Consider the following 21,131-nt stretch of genomic DNA (forward strand, 5'->3'; position numbering starts at 1 on the left):
ACCAGCACTGGAAATTATTGACTCACGTTGTTTTGTTTTTTTTGCTCCAGTCTGTTTGTCTTGTGTTTCTTGTTCTGTCTGATTAACCTCTTTTTTTTTTTTTAGATAGTCACCTTGTTAATTCTATTTTAGGGATCACCAAGGATCATTTTCCCTTCCCATGTTGAGCGCTTTCCTTCAGTGTCAGATTGACACGTAAATGCTATTCCAATTATTCTGTACAATTTCTTCTCACTGTCAAATTACCAGCACTGGGAGCAGAGAATGGTGCTAACTGCACCTCTCTGGCATTTTCTCTGACAGGGAGAAGAAAGGAGTCTGAGGTAGCAGAATGGGGCTAGGCTGGGCTCAATGAGCACTTAAAATGCTGTAGCCAGGTAATCAGAAGGAGTCAATGAGACCAGCAAAAAATGTGAGATTGAAGACATTTAGCTATGAATGGTTTTTTATATAAGTGCCAAGCATGGCTGTACTTTATTAATTCCTGACCAAGTGCTTCCCAGCAGGACATGTTATAATGACATTGCTATACTTGTAAACTGAAAACGTGTTTCGTTGAGTTGCTGGGGTTTGTTTGTTTGTTTGTTTGTTTGTTTGTTTGTTTGTTTGTTTGTTTTTCACAGTAGTCATCAACATTCAGACACCGGATAAAAAGCACGTACAAAAAGCTGATCATTTGGATGCTGCAAAGCAGAGTGTAAACCATCAAGACGCATAAAAAATGTCTTCTAGGTGTCAAGAGGATGAACGGATTCATATTTTCTTAAACATGTCTGAAAAAATCTGTGCAATACAGATTCAAAATGTGTATAAAAGTTATATGCAAATTTCAGATAAATTTTGGTTATATTCAATTTCAGTATCTGCCTTATCATTGCTGATTCTTAAGGGGCATTAATCTCCTTTTAATATAGTCAGATTTATATATTCATTTGTGTTACATTGATGTAAATGCATGGCATTGTCCTATGTTATTACTCAATTTGTGGGATCTGTATTGAATAAGAATGCAGTTGTACAAATTTCCACGTTTTAGTGCACTTATCATTTGTGTAGCTCTGCAGTTGTTACAGAAAGTTAGGTTCCTACAAGCAGTTATTATTAAACAAAACAGAAACAGAAAAAACAACACAATGTGACACAAAATGTAGACACAACAGTATTAAGCACTTAAAATATTGACCCTATTAATATATCAAATCTATATTCAATGCAGATCATCTGTTTCTTATTTAAGTTCTTTCATTTTTATCAACTAATGTTCTACATCATTTTTTCTATGAGACCTATTTATGTTAAGATCTCTCTAAGTTTAAAGTACTCAAATAATCATCAAGTATACTGCATTAATATCCCATTAGCATTATTTAATGTATTCAATCAGACTGATATGCAATCACCAGTTGAAGGTAATACCAGATCAATAAGTCAAGTCCAATTTTTAAAAGAATAAATAGATAAAATAAAAGCAGCCAGACTTTTTGATATGGTGGCTACATTTCAAATAACACTTAACCCTGTTCCAGCTTAACAAATGTAGAAACTAGGGATGAGCGAGTACACCACAATCTGTATCCGTATCTGTACTCAGAAAGGCAGGACTTAAACCGGAAGTGTGTGTGGTTTGACTGGAATGGGTGGGGCTTAAATCTGTACATTATTTTAAATCTGAAATTGATATGGATTGATCTGCCAGCGTTTTGTATTAAAGTCAAGGCAGATTATCCTGATATCACCTAAAAAAAAAGTGAAAACCCTGCTTCCATTTCCAACCTGCTGTCTTTGTGACGTGGGATTTTCTGACCGTAAAGAAAACAAACTGCGGAGTAGACCGGACGTCCGGAACAAACTAGATCAGCGGTCACCAAACACTAATTCTCATTACTTTAATTATTATTTGATTGACTTGTTAACCCTTTTATTGGAAATGGTCAGTATTTCTCCTACACTGAATGCACTGATTGTACGTCGCTATATTTCAGAATATGGTACATATGACAATAAAGTCAACTATGACTAAACCTCATCAGTGCAGTCACTTGAATCTAGTTTGTAATATAATTATTCCTTACAATTATTTCGTTTACAGTGATGTTGATTATCAATTTATGCAAAAAAGGTTGTTTATTATCTGTTGATGTCTGCATTTTACATAAAACCACTGCAAATGATTTATAATTAGACTACAGCTATCTTGGCGTCATTAACGATTATCGAGAAAATGAAGGCCGGTCCATGAAAACATTGTCTTAGGTGAAACCGGTCCGTGGCACAAGGTTTGGTGACCGCTGGTTATGAGGATTTTCCTTCTGCACGAGCACGAGTTTTGATGAGTTTTACTTGTATCGTGCTCGTACTCATCAAAAATGCCTTGATGAGGCTCAACCCTAGACGAAACGCTAATGTAACATTTACAAACAGTGTGAGATCACGTTTAAACATTAACAGTCTAATGAGCCTTTAAATTCAGACTAATACCAGTCACAGTGGCTGTCCTTGTGGTTATAAGCCAAGCTCAAGGCAAAATGTTGCATTCGAATGAGTTGAGAGTGGGTCAGTTTATATGGGTAGCCAGTGTGTTTTTAGGACATAAAATATGTATAAGGGTATATCTTTCTTCTGTTTGGAGTAGAAACATAATATTGGTATCTTTGGAAAGGTAAAAATTGATTTTCATTAAACTGTAGGAATTGGGCACAAGTCATATGTCCTTGAATTTAGAATAACCATTAACTAAATTGATTATTTTGACTATAATTTTAATGATACACTTTTGTGTATCAAAGTGACTGCTGCACCTTGATTCTTTTTGTACTCTTTCATGTCTTTGTAGGTGTATTTTGGACAACAGGCAAAGTCCTGGGCTGGTGGTTTGAACAATATAAGTTGCAGCAAAAACAGACTGTGATTCTTTACCAATACTGTAGCTATTAGGACATAAGATCATCTGCCATTAGACTTGCGGCTATATACCTCTATATTTGGGAGGCTCTTCATTAACATACTATATCCCCTAATCTGAATTTTCTAACTTAACCATCATACGTACATGCCCATTTTCCACATTTACCGTAACCTCATTAAAACTTTTTCTTACCACGTCCTAACCCTGAAACAGGTCTTTGGGGGGTCTGTCTGAAAGTCTAGCCACCGTGGCCTCATTTTCCAAAAATGTGCTCACACTCAAGTTTTAAAACTTAGAAGGGTTCCCACAAAGTCAGTTGTACAAGTACACACAGACCAACATACCTTATTAGCACTGAGTTGTAGAGGGGTTGAATAGGCTCTGCACTGTTCAGATGTTCATACACACTTCACTTCTTGTTCGAGCTTTTTTCAGAAAGGTCGCTAAGACGGAAACTTTTACCATCATTATTTCTATCTTTATTCCCACGCAGAGTCGAGGACAGAAGGAAATCACAGAAGTTGTGATGGTGCAGACACTGTGAAGGTGTAGTTATGTTTAATCTTTTGTGATATTTTCACTGTTTTTCTGGTCATAAAAAATGGAGCAGGGAGGTGACAGAGGGTTTAGAGGGAGTAAGAAGAAATTATAGGTTGAAGACTAGAGGCCAGAGGTGTGGAGGAACAAGGAGAGATAAGGCACTTGGGGGGAATGAAGTAAAATAATAAAAAAATATATGGAGGTGGAGAGAATTATAATGGAGGGAATGTGGAGGATAACAAAAGCAAGGCCAGAGGCAAGTAAGAAGAAAACAGGAATGTGCTCAAGGCAAGTCAGGAGCTGCTATGAAGACCTGTAATGGTCTTGTTTGTGTGTTGGCTGGACCCAGAGGTGAGCTAGCAGGCATGTTAAAAATGTATGGTTCAAGGGCACTGACAGAGAAATAAGGCTGCTTGGAGGTGTGAACTCTAGTTCCAGTGGTGTTCTTCATAGCCCATAATGTTTGTTTGTGACAGCTTATCGATCTGAGTTATTTACAGTCCAGTTTAGTATCAGTTCACTTTAATGGAGAGGATTTTAGAGGATCAGTTTTACAAGCAAAATGTTTGAAACCAAATGGATCCAGGGTACTTGATCATATTTATAAGGAAATAATATGCTTGTCATGCTGTAAATTGTCTCCCATTCAACCAGAACTGCTAGAAACTATGAAAAATAATTCTCCAGAATTCCTTGTCATACCACAGAATATACATTGCAGCATACTACCGTATTGTTTATTAGATGACATTTATTCTATGCAATGTTAATATTCAACAACTAGTTGATTTCATTTTTATTATGAAATCAGAAGTTCTTTAAATTTGGAACGGCCAACTAACCTGAAATCTGATTGTGAGTGTGCATAATTGTCTGTGGCTCTGCGGCGTTCTGGAGTCATGCTTGGACTTTGCCCCGCTTCACGCTCTAAGATAGCTGGGATAGGCTCCAGCTCCCCATGATCCGCTACGGCGGATAAAGCGGTTCGGAAGATGAATGAATGAATGAAAGCTCTTTAAATAATTTGCAACTTTTTTTAATCAATCTGTTAAAGTCAAACAAACTGGTGCTGGGTCTAAACTCTGTGGAACTGAAATACTGGGACTAGTTATTGTAAGACCAATTTTGTTTTAACAGATTTTAATAAATGTATATAAGTAATTTATTTGGGCCAGGGTGTTCCATGGTTTGTAAAATCTGGAGAGATACTCAGTGAATTTAGAGTGGAACTTTTAGAGTACAAATCATTAATTACCTACACATTACATTAAAAGAAAGGCTCCTCTGACTTTAAATAGTTATACTGACTTGTGAATTTTTTGTAGATGCAGCTTTTTTCTTAAATCATCACCCTTTCTCACCTTTTGTTTTTACTAACATTTCAGTACAGGTAGTCCTCACAATATGAACATCTAAACTTACAAACATATGTCAATACAAACAACCACGCGCCACCATGTTTAACTGCTGTAGTTCCCCTTTCTGCCACAAGCCACGTCAAGCAGCATAAGATTAACACCCCATAGATTAAGATTTCACGTCATGTCACATCAACTCAGCAAATATTACATTAAATGAACAGTCTGCTCTTAAGTCGGATTTCATGTGGCTTTCCTGTTGGTTCTTCACCTGCAGCGTTTGAACAGGGAACAAACACATATATATTTATATTCATGGGGACCATCATGACCATTGAGACTGCCAACAATCCAGGTCAGGTTGAAAGTTAGAGCCAGTAATGTAGACCATAGACTACCTATAGACTAAGAAAACTGTTACAAACTGTCTGTAATTGTGCTGTGTAAATAAAGTGGATTAGATTGTTACTACATATTTTTAAATTATTGACAGGGTTGTCACGCGGTAGGAGCTAATTGATGTAGGAACCAATGTCTTCAGGTTAGGTTTCTGCCCGGAAGCAATAACTGACAAAGGCTGAACTCTGTACATTTGTCGAGTTAACTGAGAAACTTAATGGAAATAAAACAGAATAAGGGAGCATAAAGTGGCGTGTCGGACTTTTGATTACAAGGAAGTGCATCAGTGTGTCATTCATGTAAGTACAGTGGAATACCTTAGTGGCTGAAAGCTTGGCTCAGCCGCTACATCCGAGGATAAAATTCATTCAGCAGAAGTAGAGATGTAACTGTTACATTATGCTAATACAGTATTTTATTTTGTTGAGGTGGTTTTTTATGTCCCGTAATTATTTCTGATAAGTCTTAAGGAAAAGTGCTTTAGTACTGATGACATTTAAATTACCTCAAATGTTGATTACCGGTATAGATTGAAATTGAATAAATAACGACTTACGAACCAATTTGTAGATTGAGGACTACCTGTATTATATGGAGCAATATGGATAGTGTTTCCGTAATGGCAATTCCAGTCTCCTCCCCCTGTGTTGATTTGGAATGAACTGCAGACTGAGAGTGACTGCTGATCCTTTAGCATTCAGCCATGGCCACTGTGTTTTACTCACATGTCTGGACTCATCACTCGCTGCTGTAATCAGGAGCGCTCTGACAGGAAAACAAGAGGTGTGCAGGAGAACATGAAGCTAACTCAAATGAGAGGCAGGGTAAACAGTGACAGGGCCAATTCAGGTTTCCAATCTCACTGCAAATAGAGGTGAACAGGGGAGCAGAGGGACTTAACAAAGACATACAGCATCTGATCACAGCACCTCAGTCCATAGTATACTAACAGGTCATGGTAAAAAGATTTGGCACCATCTTTAATCTTTAAGAAATTAAGAACTGTGGGAGAAAGAGGTATAAGAGAGGTCATCAAAAAGCTCATAATTCCACACAAAGCACAAGCACATAATCTCAATGTGTGAAAAAAAACAACAAAATAATGTAACATTTACAATTATGTTGTAAAAAGTTTCATTAGTTTGAAGAGTGCAGTGAAACTCGGTTTCCCTACTTCAAAAGCCATCAGGTCACTCTGAAAGACAAAAGTATCTTCAATAATGAAAATAATAAAGAGTTCTGCTTTTAAAATACAAAGACAGCCACTTCAGCATTTTTTTTGAAGATGCCAGTGCTGTGATGCTGCAAATAATAATCTTTTAACATTTGAGATGTAAATTCTCTTTTTAAGAAATTGGTGAAAAACTTTTGCCATTGAATGACAGATGTTTTTCTAAATGATAGGACTATTATTGTCATTTGTTTCTCTTGAGATAAAATTTGATCCTTATTTAGGCATTGAGCAGCTGTATGTGTGTGTGCTGTGTTCAGAGACTCACGGTTCCTGGTGCTTTCCCACACTCTTACAAACGGTAAAGTTTACTTTACCATTTGTAATAGTGTGGGAAGAGATAATACAGATATAAGGTGGTTTAATATCAGTATGGAAGAGTTCATAAACATTTAAATAACCGGAAATAATGAAATAAATAGTTTGTCACTATATCACGGAATTTGGTTTTTCACGGGTGGTCCTGGAACGCATTAATCACGAGTAACGAGTGATTACTGCATAACTTATTTAAATATGCATGACACAGAAACAGCTAAATATGGAAAATCCACTTAAAGTTGGATGTAATGCAGAGGGCAAAGAGGTGCTGCCAGCTATAATTGGAAACCTCGATTTCAGCTTATCAATTAAATTTCAAATTCTCATGTAATTGTGGCTAAATTCTGGAACGATTAACCAGCTTTTACTTTCAATATATTGCAGATCACCTCACCTCTTAATGTCACAGGCGTGGTTAGGACCAACAAATGTCTGTTGACGTGATTAAGCACTTTACAAATAAAACTTTTGATTGATTGATTGAAATACTGTACATACGGGGAGAAGTCCACATTCATAGTTCATTCACTCATCTTTAGTACCCTCTTCTTCCGATGTCACGGGTCACAAGGTTACTGCAGCCTATCCCAGCGGACTTAGGGCATGAGGGAGGGTACACTCCAGGTGCAACGCCACATGAAGTACAAGTACATAAAAACACATGCACACACTCACACCTACGGACAATTTGAGACAAGCCAATTCGCCTGAAGCGCATGTTTTTTTTAAGCTGGGAGGAAGCCCGAGAACCCGCAGAGAACCCACACAGACACAGAAGAATATGAAAACTGCAGCACAGAGCGAGACTCAAACCGGGAACTTCCTTGCTGTGTGGCAACAGCGCTACCCACTGCATTTATAGTTTCATTCCTCAAAACCCTACAATGGGTTGGCAGAAGATCTGGCAAGGAACAGACAGACAGGCAAAATCACATGGAAGTCCAGGAAAGCTGAAGAGTAGGATGAATCGATGACAATCTGACCCCGAACAGATATCTCAGCAGTGCTTCAGTAGGGAGAAGCCTGATTGGACTTGGGAAGCAGGTGGCTGCAGCGACAAAGCCAATAGAAATGAGTGGATTGAGTGGAAGTGAATTCAGGATGCAGAGAACAAGAGAGAAAACTGAAACTGGGACCGTGACATCTAATACTCATGAAAAGTATATAGACAGCACTTAAAAAGAATGGAAGTGATAAAATAGCATATTGAATGATACTTGTAAAACAAAAACAAAAGTCTATTTCATATAAACATTGATCTAAATGAGGTCATGGTCTAAATATATGTGTATACTGCACAACAACTGAATTGAGTTTTTAGTTTTGAAACAAACTTGATCTTACAAGCACTCCATTTTGCTTCTATTTAGAGATTTTCCTTCACAGAGATTGTCAAACCATTGTCAAAAGTTTCGCAAGAGACAACCAAGCATTATATCAATATAAGCCTGAATGGACCGGACCAGGACCAGGTCCGCCACATTTTCATTGTAGATTCAATCGTATTTGAAATTATATGGAAGGAGTAGGTTTCTGGGAAAATAGCTGAAAGTTTTGATATACATCGCCAAATCTTTCTCTGTCCTCAACTTTATTTTTCATATATAGTACTGAAGTCTGCTGAGTGTCAGAGAAGAAACTTTCTTCCAGGTGAGTCTGTGGTTTCCTTCCCTTGGAATACTTAGTATTCAGCCTATGGATACATGAGAGTACATTGCTCCTCTCATGTTATCCTCCATTCTGGTGAATCTTTTTTCTTTACCTAGCCGTGCTTTGCAAATTCCAGGACAGTATAGAGCACCACCTGCAGACTTTGTGACTTTAAACAAACATTTTAGGGTTATAAACAGAAAAACTCAAAAATACAACAAAAAAAACTCCACTTAGGATGTCCCTCTTATAATCCCACTGGCTTCTTGTCACGGGTGAGAAAGAGATTCATAGGAAGTGCTGTGTTGTCCCAGTGGCTGGGTCAAGAGCTCTTGAGCATCTAAATATGATATGTGCCAATTAAAGCCTCCTGCACCTCGTCTCGGCCGAGATAATTCACTTAACCCCAGGCGTGGAGCTGACAGGTAGCATTTGTTTACACATCCCTTCTTGTGCAGGATGCCATACCCCTTTACGATGTATTACAACAAGCCACCTCCCAACACAGTCATACATACAGCTCCATGACTCGCTGTTTCTATGGAAATTGACCCTCGGTAGTGTGTGCATCACCTAACCTTGAAAGGAACCCACATATGATCTTCCCTGAGACGATATAGTTGTCAAAATTAATTGGCATAGCAGTAATAAGGATCACATTTGATATCCTTTGGTGGCTTTCTATCTGTTCATTATTTTACCTCCTGCTGTGTTCAGTTCTCAGTCTTAACAGCTTGAGAAAAAGAATTTAAAGATTGGACAGGAAAAGAATCTTAATATTGGAGCAAACTGAGGAAGATTATATTACCTACTAGCTTTACTACCCCACAGAGTTAGGTTCTCTTTATGCAGTTCTGCAAAAAAAGAAAATGCCTTCATAAGGGTTTTACTCCTTAAGGAATATGCAGTATGTCCATTTTAATAGCCTTGATTTTTTTTATTTTTTTTTTAGAAAGAAATTGTAAGATTGTCATGATCAATGTATCATCTTTGGAAACGAGCATTTTTAAGCAATTTTTATTTATATGAAGATGGTATGACATGAATACCACTTGAATGTGTATCATTCTTAAGCAATTCACAAACTCATAAATAGAGATGATGTTATGATGGAAGTGATTATTCATGAAAAGCCATCATCTATTGTTTAAGAGGAACAGAGCAAAGTGCACTGAAAATAGTGCAAAGGTTTTAACGCAGCACCACAGGCTGGCATTATATAAATAGTCTTGCAGTATGCTTAGGTTGTATCTTGCTGAATATTAATGTAGTCTTTGTGTGCATTGCATGCTCTGCCATGGAAGTTTATGAGCCAAACTATATGTTATTTATGGTGCATGGAAGATGCATTGATTTAATGCAGTGGAGATTGGATTCTTTCGTTTGAAATGCAAATAATGACAGGGAACATCCCTTCACACCTTAAAACTTCACCTGAGGTAAAGGACAGCCCATATATGGCATCTATATTTGACAATTTATGTAATTCACTAATAAACCATAAATAAATATACTTTTGCATATACATCAAGGTGCAATAAATAAATTTCTGCAAAGATCAGAAAAATGCTGGGTTTTGTTAGGAGGGGCATTCAAAAGCTATGTTAATACACATCATTAGTCACTAAGCCACAAAATGTGTTTTCTTTTTTCCTCTATTTCCTCTTTCTACTCTATATTCACAGCTACAGTTTTACTACAAGGTGGACCTAAACAAAGCAAAATTCAAACAGAGATGTTGGGAGCAATTCACACGTATTTTTGTCATTCTTTCAGGTCACCTTGAATCACGATTTCTTTAAATGTCTGAATGAAATGCCCATAGACAAAAAAGCTTGAGCCAGTTTGTGTCCTTTATCAGATTCTGTCACAACAGAAGAACCTGCAGCAGTATAATCATGATATACAGTATATGAAGTTATTTTGTAGCATTCTGTGACCCTGCATCGAAAAGTGTAAAACCTAATCAAATCAGTTTTAGTTAATCAAATCAGAGTACAAAGTCTACTGAAATTACGTTAAATCCAATTGAAATTGGTGTGGACTTTTGGGAATATTCTGATTTGTGGTTTCCTGGCTACTTGGTTCGTTTACAGGACATTGGACCTGTGTTATTGATTAATTCTCGACCAAACTTCGGCTTTGAGGTGTGAACATCTAAGATCGACAGAACTCTGCCAAGCCTTCCTTCATAACATGAGCCATCCGTCTGATGATGAGACACTCAAATTTTAGAGGATCAGCTTTTGTTCTTGTGAGAGCCTCTGCAAGTGCATCTTCAGTCCCAAATCATTTAGTGCTCACCCATCACATCCTCCTCCCCTGCAGCTGCTCTCTCTGGCCCAGTCCTGGAGGATTTCTGCACCAGCTGAAACATCATTTTATCTCTCACCAAAACAAGTTTAAACATCAATGGACCTGGGTATAAAGCTTAATTCCTCTGTTCTCAAGTATTTTTTTCCTCTGATAAAGAACACCAGCATGCGAAAGCTTTGTCTTCCCACAGAGAGTCAAGTGGAGGAGGAGCATGTGTGAAAAGTGCAGGTGTGGGTGGCTTGTTGGGGAAAGAGGGGCGTGCAGCTGGTCGGGGTCAGAGTAGCTCAGTGCACCGAATGACTAATAAGGGTTTATGGTGGCACAACAGGACTGCCTAGTTTAAAAAGTGGACTGCATAAGGACAAACCGTGTCTGGCTTCTAGCACCATCCTGGTCTGTCTCTGCATGAAACCACGGATTTAACAAGTTCCTTCAGAACAGACGGGCTACAATCCTTCACTTAACAAGCTTAACAAAGCGGTAGTGTATTGTGATTATCAGTGTTTGTGTGTTCGTGTGTTCGTCCGTTCGTCCTTTTGTTCATCCGTTTCTTCATTCAACCATCAAAGTTAGTACTTTGATCTACCTATGCACTAGCTTTTATCCATGGTCAAAGCTAGTGTTTAGCTTTGACCTACCCTGAAAGGTCAAAGCTATGCACTTCGCGGGATGTTGCAGCCTCTGACTGCCTAAGTTCTTGTCACATCCCCCTTCAAAGCAGTGATGTATTGTGATTGTCAGTGTTCATGTGTTCGTCCGTTTGTTCGTTCGTTCGTCCACCAAATATTTTCGCAACCGTTGCAGATAGAAAGATGAAACAAAAAGCACATTACTCGGGTGGCAAAGGGAATGAAAGTGAGATGATGACCTTGATCTTGAGAAAAGTAGGTCACGGTCAAATTTCAACCTTATTACACTCAGGAACTGATAGGATAGAAAGATGAGGGAGAAGACCAGTGTGAGTAAGACCGTAGATCAAAGCTAGTGCTTTAATCTATGAAAGTAGGTCAGAGCACTAGCTTTGATCTTTGACCTATGCAAGTAGGTCAGGGTAAAATTTTGAATTCAGGGGTGTCGCGAGATATTGCAGTATGTGACTGCATTGGTTCTAGTTTCACGTTGTTTTCGCCCGTCACTCCTCCTCTGTGACAGTAGCACAAAAAAGGATGTTTGATGTGTGTCTCTTTTACACAAGGGTCTTTGAGAGGGAAGGATGGTAATAGATCCGCTAATGATGTGGCACTTGATTATATGGATCCTTGCAGTAATGTGGGGTCATCTGCATGAATATTCAGAGACATTGTCTCAACAAGACAGCCAGGGATGTTCAAGGTTACTTTAGAGGGCAAGAGACAACAAAGCTTCTGCTTAAAAATCAGCTTCCACCATTAAAAGAATTAGAGAGAAATACCTCAGAATCACAGCAAAAAATATCAGAGATCCTTTTCTGATCAAAACTGTGCCTAGTGGGCTTCCTATGTGTTTGGGCTTACAGGAAATCCTTTAGAGTTTGTAAGAAAAGACAGTCCAATGTTTAATGTCTGGGCATAAAAACATATTCAGTGTTATTGGTTGAATGTTCCATTCACGTTACAGGATTGGTGTAGTTTCCCTGAATTTTGCCATTAGTCCTGCAGAAAATCCTTCTGTTTAGCTTTAAAGACAAAAAGACCCTTATAGAGTATAATCCTCTTGTAGAACATCTTCTAGATCTTGTATTTTCTAGACTCTTTGTACTTATATGTTCATCATTATTACATAAAAACTGGCCAACAGCTTTCTACATGTGTTGGATTACCAGGAAGAATTTTCTGCATTGCTTGGACAAACCCTCCAAACAATTTATCGGTGTTTCACCACACAGCAGTAAAAATCAATACCATATTTATACTGAGTGGAATTGACAGAGTGTGAAATTGGAATTAAATAGCAACTATTAGCCTTAACCAAACAGACACTACGGAGATAAATGATGTTTGCAAGTGCACCTGAAATTTGCTTTACATTGTTACTTGTTTCAGTCATAGTTTATTATGGTAAAACTGTTTCTTGCATGAAATTAGTTTTACTTTACAGTGGCTTGCATTTTTATAGCCAGAATTTGCAATGGTATTTGTAACAGATGTTAAAGTCCAGATTTAACTGGCTAAATCAAGCTGTGTCACATTTAATTTCAAAGCAACTTTAACTAGACATCTTTGTCACAAAGTGCTGAACAGAACAGCTGGATGTCTTGTATGCTCTACTCAATGCCTTAGGCTTGAATCTAGTTTAACGTAACTACATTTCATTTTTCTACGTTTATCAATGGCCTCCCATTCCAGAGCCAATGATTTAAATAATTACTCTGTGTAAGTACTGTGTATTGTGTACATGTGTATTGTGACAAACATTTCTATGTAGTTGATAGTCATTCTGTTAGGGTCAATTTACACAACATTTTCACCTGAAAACAAGAAACTTTTCTTTTGCATTTTGGTCATTTATTTACATGCAAACAACTTTGTTATTTGTGAGAACCTAAAACCACAAGCCAATGAAAACTTAGCCCAGAATATAATTCTCGTGCCAGCAAAATGGAAAAAATGTAAGTCCTCTGAAAATTATGACATCACAGCCTTTATGTGCACTTGTCTACTATGGTTACAGCCATGTTTGTGCACGAGAAAATACTATGGCCAGTGTTGGATTATCAAGGTTTGTTTGTACTGCAGACTCCCGTGAGTTTCTTTATGATGATCTCATGCTGTGGTGTTAATTCTGATTCATTTGACAAACACAGCCTTGTATGGAGATTGCTGACTTTTCAATTGTTTCAACAGATCCTTGTTTCACAGGATTTCTTTTAAAGAAGTCTTTTATTTTTTCCAAATGGCCAACAGGTGTAAAATGTCCCTGTGCTTGAAGGTGTTTATAGAACAGCAGAGTGTGAAAGTATTGACACAACAGCTGTGACAAACCTTGAACAGCAGCCTGACATAACTCCTGTGAGTAGGAACCAATGACATTTTTGGAGATTTTAATTACCATATCGATGTTTTTTGTACATTGATAATATACAGCATATATTTTGACAAGATCATCAGGACTACAACTGGATTGTGCCACTCTATCAGATTAGAGCACCAGACACGGAAAGAACATTGTTATCGCTGCGCTCGGATGTGTTTCCCCAGCGATTGCATCTTTTTTTGCTGCGATAACTATTAATGCGCCAATGTAAATGATAGCAAAGATGCACATCGAACAAAAGCTATCATTAGGGCTCGGCACAGCAGCATTCAAACAAGATTATAAAATGCCAAACGCCATCAACGTCCATTCTTCTTCTTTTTCCTTCTTCGCCTTTTCTTCCAGTGTATCAAAAGAGTGAAGTGAAGACAAGTAAGGATTTGTCTCACAGAGCCAGAAAGCAACACAGAGCTCTCTAGCGCATACTAATCTAAAACAACATTGCACCTGGGCAACACATTTTATTCCCTCTCCAACGATGCGTGTTTAAGCGTGAGATTGGGATCTGCGATTCTCATCACTTAGGGAAGGTTGTGACCTGAATCAACATCTCCCTACCACAACACCCTCGTGCAGGTTCCTATCACTTCCACACTCAAATTGGTAGTGACAGCATACTCAGGCAAAGGTGTCTTCTCTCCCTTCCATCAGTAGCCATACAGCTCCACTCAGACCTGTCAGCCTGATTATATACCAGCAAGATGGGGGGGCTAAGGAAAGGAGATGTCCAACAACGACAGAACACTAAACACACTGTCTATCCTGCTGCTTCCTATCTGTCAATATACATACCCCAGTCCCAAAGGCTGCCACAAAACCAGTTTGAATATCTCCATCACCCTTCCACTGCCCCCTCTTGAAATTTTACAAATGTCGTGACTCTCTTTGTCTCACTTTCTTACAATCCACTTGTATGCAATTTAAACCTTTATAAAACTTCCATTGGTTCCTTTCCTGGTCTTTCTATTTCTTGTCTCTTTCCTCTCAGAACAAATAACATCTAGTTTTCAGTCTCTGTGTTAACTTTCTGTGTCTCATTCTCAGTGTTTGCAACCTGGAGCACAACTCATTTACCAACTTTTCATGCTTGTGGCACCTCATTACACACAGATATAACTTGCCTTCCTCCTGTGGACTTCTTGATCAGCAGTGGTCTTCCTGGGGATTTAAAGCAAATGTCCTAAGAGATAGGAAACGTTAAATTATTGTGAAGTCTGATGCATCCAAGGCTCAACTGCATTCCACAAGAACAAAAAGTGTTGTTGTTTACTTAAGAGATGATTTTGTTTATTTCTTCCCCTCTCCCCTCCAGGCGTGAAGCTTGGAAGTGCTCTACGGCAGTCCAGAGAGGTACATGCTTACTCTCTTTCTCCCAACTCAGCTACACAGCTCCCAACTGTTATGTTGCAAAAAATGCCTTGTACCTCCTATCGTGTCCAATAGCATCTGTGTAGAGAGACTGACCTCACACTGTGCAGACAGCCAGTCAGACTCTACTGGGTAATAAAAAAATCCTGGTCCAACCCGGCATAGGTGCAGGATCACATCCATCTATTGTTTCATCCTCCACAATAGAAGCTTATTAATTTTGATGAGTTTTATTGATTTACAATAGTAGGCAGTGTTTATTAACATAAGGATGCAGATTTATAATAATTCCATTAATTAAATTAGGCAATTCAATTTTAGCGGATAAGAGCTAAGTATTGTATCAACCCTTTCAAACCCATACAACTTGGCATTTTGAGGTTAGTTCCTGTATTTTTTGGCAATTATTTTTACAAGTGCAAGTTTTAATGACCTTGCTCCCATGTGCCAGATCAAAAATAAATTAAAGCTCTAAGATTTGAATAAACCATTACAGGGCATTAAATGTGCCCTGAATTGCCCTACAACTTATTAAAGCATGGAAATTCTGAACCAAATTTTTATTATTATGTAATTTATCACCAACAAGGTTCAAATTAATAAAGAACAATATCAGGTTTGAAATATTTCTCACACACTTACAGTGTCCAGTCTTTTGTTTCTCTTCTAAACTGATACCTTTTTTCTCTCAACTTTGCTGTGATTCTCAGTACCAATGAGAGACTTACATAAGTGCAAACCCTGTAGTACGTGACGTCTGATGCATAGGCTGCTGGCCTTGCACCGTAAACAGATATCAAGGAATCACTCCTTCCTTTTTTCTCCTCCAGATGTCCCTGCAGATGTAAGAATATGGCTATTTAAGTCATAAGGGGAGAGGGGGGTGGGGTTGAGCCTAGATTCATGATGGCCTCCTCACCTTGTCGGTTGTAAAATTAAAATTATACATCCAGTCCATTGGTTTTATGACACCATTACAGCATCAAATTGAAATAAAATGTCAGAATGCACTATCACCTGGGGAATCAAATAATGCTAATCAGACAGCGGCTGATTCTAATTTAGATTCACCATTAAGTGTTTATAAGACATTTACATTATATTACAGCTCCATTTATTGATACGTCATGGATGGCATTGGGTAATGTAATATTTTCATGTTACAAAGGTAGACCCTTGTTAAAGATATAGTGAAACAGCACCATCAAGTGGCCTATTTATGTATTCAATGCAATTTGAGATTTCAATGTCATTGATTGTGGCAAAGCATAACCTCAATTGCTAAAAAAAAGTATATATTATATGTGTGGTGATACTTTTCCGGTATATATACATAATTTCTACTTTCTTCCACATTTGCTGTCATTGTTTTATAGACGCTTTCGACGCCAGACAGAGACAGACCCAAACTTGATGAAGCAAGTATGTTCTCCAGCCCAATCCCGCCGATGCAGTTCCCACACTTTGAGGAGAGTAGACAAGCAGCTACCACCGGATCTCGGGAGCAAGACATTGTCTCTCTGCATGTCTCCAAAAGACAGCGGAAGCTGTTGAAAACAAGTCCTTTTATCAATCACACCATCAATAATGTTTCCTCGTCCTCATCCTCTTCTTCTCCTTCCTCCCTATCCTCAGTATCTTCCTCATCCTCAGCCATAACTTCTTTTTCCCCCAGTATCTTAGGAGCACGCCGGCAACTGATGAAGGAGATCTGTGCAAAGTACAAAAGCAGCATCTCGAGAACTGTCACACGTCATCATGTGAAACATCTCTATGTTGAGGACAAATATAAGTTGTTGTACTGCCAGGTGCCAAAGGCTGGCTGTTCCAACTGGAAGAGGACCCTAATGGTGTTGGCAGGCCAAGCCCCAAATGCCCAGAGTATTAAACATGACACAGTCCACTATGGCCATCATCTCAAGACACTCGACAGTTTTGGACGCCAGGGGATCATGCATCGCCTTAAGACCTACACCAAAGTCATCTTTGTCCGAGAGCCATTGGAGAGAATGGTGTCGGCATACAGAGACAAATTTGAAAATCCCAACAACTACTACCACTCTCTTTTTGGAAAGCCCATCATTTCCAAGTACAGGTCAAACCCATCGCGGGCAGCCCTGAAGACAGGCAGTGGGGTCACTTTCAAAGAATTTGTCCAGTACCTGCTGGACGTCCACCGGCCAGTCGGAATGGACATCCATTGGGAACAAGTGAATCAGCTCTGCAACCCTTGTCTCATAGAGTATGACTTTATTGGCAAGTTTGAAAACATGGAAGAGGAATCTAACTTTGTCCTGAGATTGACTGGTGCTCCACCCAACATTACACTACCCAGCTTTAAAGATAGGAACCCTACTGACACGAGGACCTCTATGCAGATCACACAAAAATACTTTTCACAGGTCAGCATGCTGGAGAGACAGCGAGTATATGACTTCTACTACATGGACTATTTGATGTTCAACTACTCCAAGCCTTTTAAAGATTTATATTAACTGACTCCTATAAAGACGCTTGAACACAGTCACATTCCAACATGTCTACATCCTTAATATGGCATCAGTCATTAATGTAAAAGTCTCATGCACATGCTCACAAGGATCTTTGAATCAAACCCCAGAGATTGGAGACCAAATATATCTCTGAATTATACAAAAGGTACTTTTTATGAATATGTTTCTATAAGATTATCTTCCTTTTTAGAGAATTTTAAGTTAAGAAAGTTGATGTGATGTCATGTGAAATATTCTAAATAGTTGTGACATGCAAGATATTTATTCACTTCTGGCACGTGTATATCCAAAGCAGTTGAAATCAATTCACAGGACTTTTAAGAAAGTTTCTTGAAAATGGTTTGCTTGTCATCCAAGGGGCTTTGTCAGTTCTGAAGGTGGCTGGTCTTGTCCCAGCTTATTAACCCTGTGGGGTGCAGTCAGTGCTATTCACATTTCAACGACCGTAGATGAAACCCGTCTGGCTCCTCAATGATGGTTGATGGAGGTGCCAGGGGTGTCAAAGGGGGGTTGTTGAAATGCGAGTTTCACTGAGCCTTTGTATACTAATGAGGGTCATTAGTATGAGACACATCATCTGAGTTAATCCGTTGAGATATTCTTTTTGGGAGTTTCGAAAGAACCTGAGTGTAAATGGGCGAAAGGTAATGTCCCAGACCACCACCACCCCCCCTGTTCAGAGATGGCTTCTCCACTTTGACATGGATGGCTTCTTTCACCCCTCTCTCCAACCATCTGTCTTCCCTGTCCGAGATCTGGCACATGGTGAGATAGAATATTCAAATTTTAATGTTATGCTTCTAAAACAGTTTGTTGTTTTCAAACAGACTTAAACAGAATTATGCCTTACTGTCAGTCAATCAGTATTTTCAAATGCATTCTTGGTTGTGTGCAACACATTCCAAACATTTAATCGAAAATCTAATCACCTTACTGAAGTGATTTTAGTCAGCCTACAGTATTCTATCTGTAATTACCTGCACCTCTATCACCACTTTTGGAATAAACATAACAAAACATTTAGGAATATGGTCGCTTTGGTCTTTGGTTGGCTTCAGATGAATATTAACTAATCCTTACTGACATATACTGCAGTTTTTTCAAATTAAGTCCACATTTCAGGCTTTTACTGTGGAAATTTGCAATGACTGTTTGACTTACAGCATTATAGGCAGCAGTATACCTTTGTGTATCAGTGAACACCAATTAAAGTGTTCGTGTCAATGGTTTTACTAAACCTAAACCATAACTAAATGTAATTGCTCCCTAACTCTCTGTAATTGTGATTTGTAGACTTTTATTTTTGATAAAGTAATCCGGGAACGAATGATAAGTAGAGAGATGGATGATAGGTGGAAAGAAAGATATAGGTGTAGATATACAAGTGCCACAGTATTCTGAGGATGTGTGCACATATTGTAGCATTTTCTTACCTCTAATGTTGTCAGTTAGTTTTGTGGCTTAGTCTAACAAAGACATATACAGTCATTAATGCCGACACTGGAGGACTTTCCTGAAGGGTATTTTTCAGGGTAAAAATGCTGCCAACATCTTTAAATACTTGTTCTACAGATTTGCTTTTCTTTCCATGGGGTCTTGAAAGCATTGGCAACCAAGTAGATAAAAGTGGACAATAAAAAAACAAAACTATAGAATCAGGGAAAAAATGCAAAAACAGGTGTTTCCGAAAATTTTAAAATACAGATTTGGATTTTTAGAAATTTGAGATAAGAAAAAAGGTGCCCAAACCTCACCGTTTAATTTACTAAACACCTAATTTACAGTTTCACTTACACATCTCACTTCAAGTGGCTCCACACCCTCTGTATGAATCCCATATATTCCACACCATCTTATAGGCTTTATACTGACACTACTGTGTAAAATTATATGATGGGCATTCAGATTCTATATATTTTTCTATGTATTTCTAAAGTATATGTAGTCAGTGCTTCTTGGTAAAGGTATGTTTGTTTTCTTTTTGATGTCATTGATTGTTCTTTGTGCAAAACAAGTGAAGATTGTTGTTTCAAAGAAGAGTTTCTTTCCAAAACGAAATATCCATATAACCCTATAAAAGCCCAGTAACTACAAGCGTTAATCATTTTAAAATGAACAAGACAGCTTTGTTTGATTGATTAATTGATAAGGATTGACACTGAAAGCACTGAAAAGTATTTTAATGAAAATGGATATAAAGAACTTGGAAATTAGCTCTTTAATTACTTATTCCTAATCAGTTTGGTCTCTGAATAGGGTAATAGTCCCTGTACAGATGAGCTGCATTCTTCCTAAACCCATCTTGCTAATGACATTTTCACCCACAGCAACTCCATTTTCTGTGTGTGTGTGTGTGTGTGTGTGTGTGTGTGTGTGTGTGTGTGTGTGTGTGTGTGTGTGTGTGTGTGTGTGTGTGTGTGTGTGTGTGTGTGTGTTTGTGACAGAGAGAGAGAAATAAAGACACTCTTTTTGTGAAGCACTACTTGATGCAGCTTAGACCATGAAACATAATGCACATGTGTACATTGCACCAACACAATTAACTCCTTAACAATTAAATATATTTAATTAAATGTCTGTTTGAACACTGTAACATTAGACAAGGTGATCATTAAGCAGGTAATACTTTACTCTGTGAAATCATCAGTCTTGGATTTTCCCAATTTTAAGTTTTTTATTTCATTTTCCATGTTCTTGATTCGCAGTTCAAACTTACTGTTTTTTAGTGCAGTGAAGGGATATAAATATGACTATAGACACAAAAGATAAACTCAACTGATGTGTGTTTTTAATGTAAATGGAAAACCTTGAATAAAAACAACAAAATGTTAATATTATATGACATCAGCAAGTTTGGCTAAAACCAAAGTGGGAAATGTTTTTGTTTTGTTTTTTGCAGACATGGGTCATTTTGCTTCACAGAACAACGTAATGCTAGTTTTCAATAATATAGAAGTCGATACTATGCTATGTGCTTTGCAGCTCACTGGAAATATGTGTCATGTAAAAAAAAGAGACTTTATAGAGATCCTTTTTCCTATTAGTAAATGAAAATTATTTTTATTTAAGTCTTTACACAATATAATCTGCCTTTGAGGATCTTTAACAATATTGATGGTATTACCCACTTGCAGTGTTGGTTATTGTATGAACCTTTGTCAGTATACTGTGTTAGCGTTTGCAATTCCAAAATGAACCTTTGTTTATGTTGTGGTCTGATCTCTAGCCAAGTCAGCTATCGCATTAAGATGAGTATCATTCTTGCAAATACTACATCAGTCCCTGCCCCTCCTACTCATGAAGTTTTTTTGATATATGAGTGTATGCACAGAATTATCAAAAGTGAGATTTCATTAACAAGTGAATGTATTAATATTTATTGTCGGTGCAAAATTGTATAATATAATATCTTAAGCCCTTTGCCTTATTTTACACTGCCAATTAAATGGTGTATTTCAGGAAGACATTCTTCAGGTAGGTAATCTTTCTGGCTGATGAGTGTCTACTAATAAAATGTC

The 21,131-nt window shown here is 38.0% G+C and overlaps 1 protein-coding gene across 2 annotated transcripts in view; it reads left to right on the forward strand.

Annotated features, from left to right (window-relative positions):
* LOC137613541 (carbohydrate sulfotransferase 8-like) overlaps positions 1 to 21,131 on the forward strand; it is a 161,295-nt gene extending 140,164 nt beyond the window's left edge. The window contains exons 3-4 of one of the 2 annotated variants that reach the window (XM_068343246.1): positions 15,045 to 15,082; positions 16,477 to 21,131. In XM_068343246.1, the coding sequence (XP_068199347.1) occupies positions 15,045 to 15,082; positions 16,477 to 17,595 (1,157 nt within the window). In that variant the 3' untranslated portion in view covers positions 17,596 to 21,131. The remainder of the gene's footprint in view (positions 1 to 15,044; positions 15,083 to 16,476) is intronic. The other variant, XM_068303916.1, reaches the window with a different exon arrangement.

The sequence above is a fragment of the Antennarius striatus genome, chromosome 1, assembly GCF_040054535.1.
Source record: "Antennarius striatus isolate MH-2024 chromosome 1, ASM4005453v1, whole genome shotgun sequence".
Lineage (NCBI taxonomy): Eukaryota > Metazoa > Chordata > Actinopteri > Lophiiformes > Antennariidae > Antennarius > Antennarius striatus.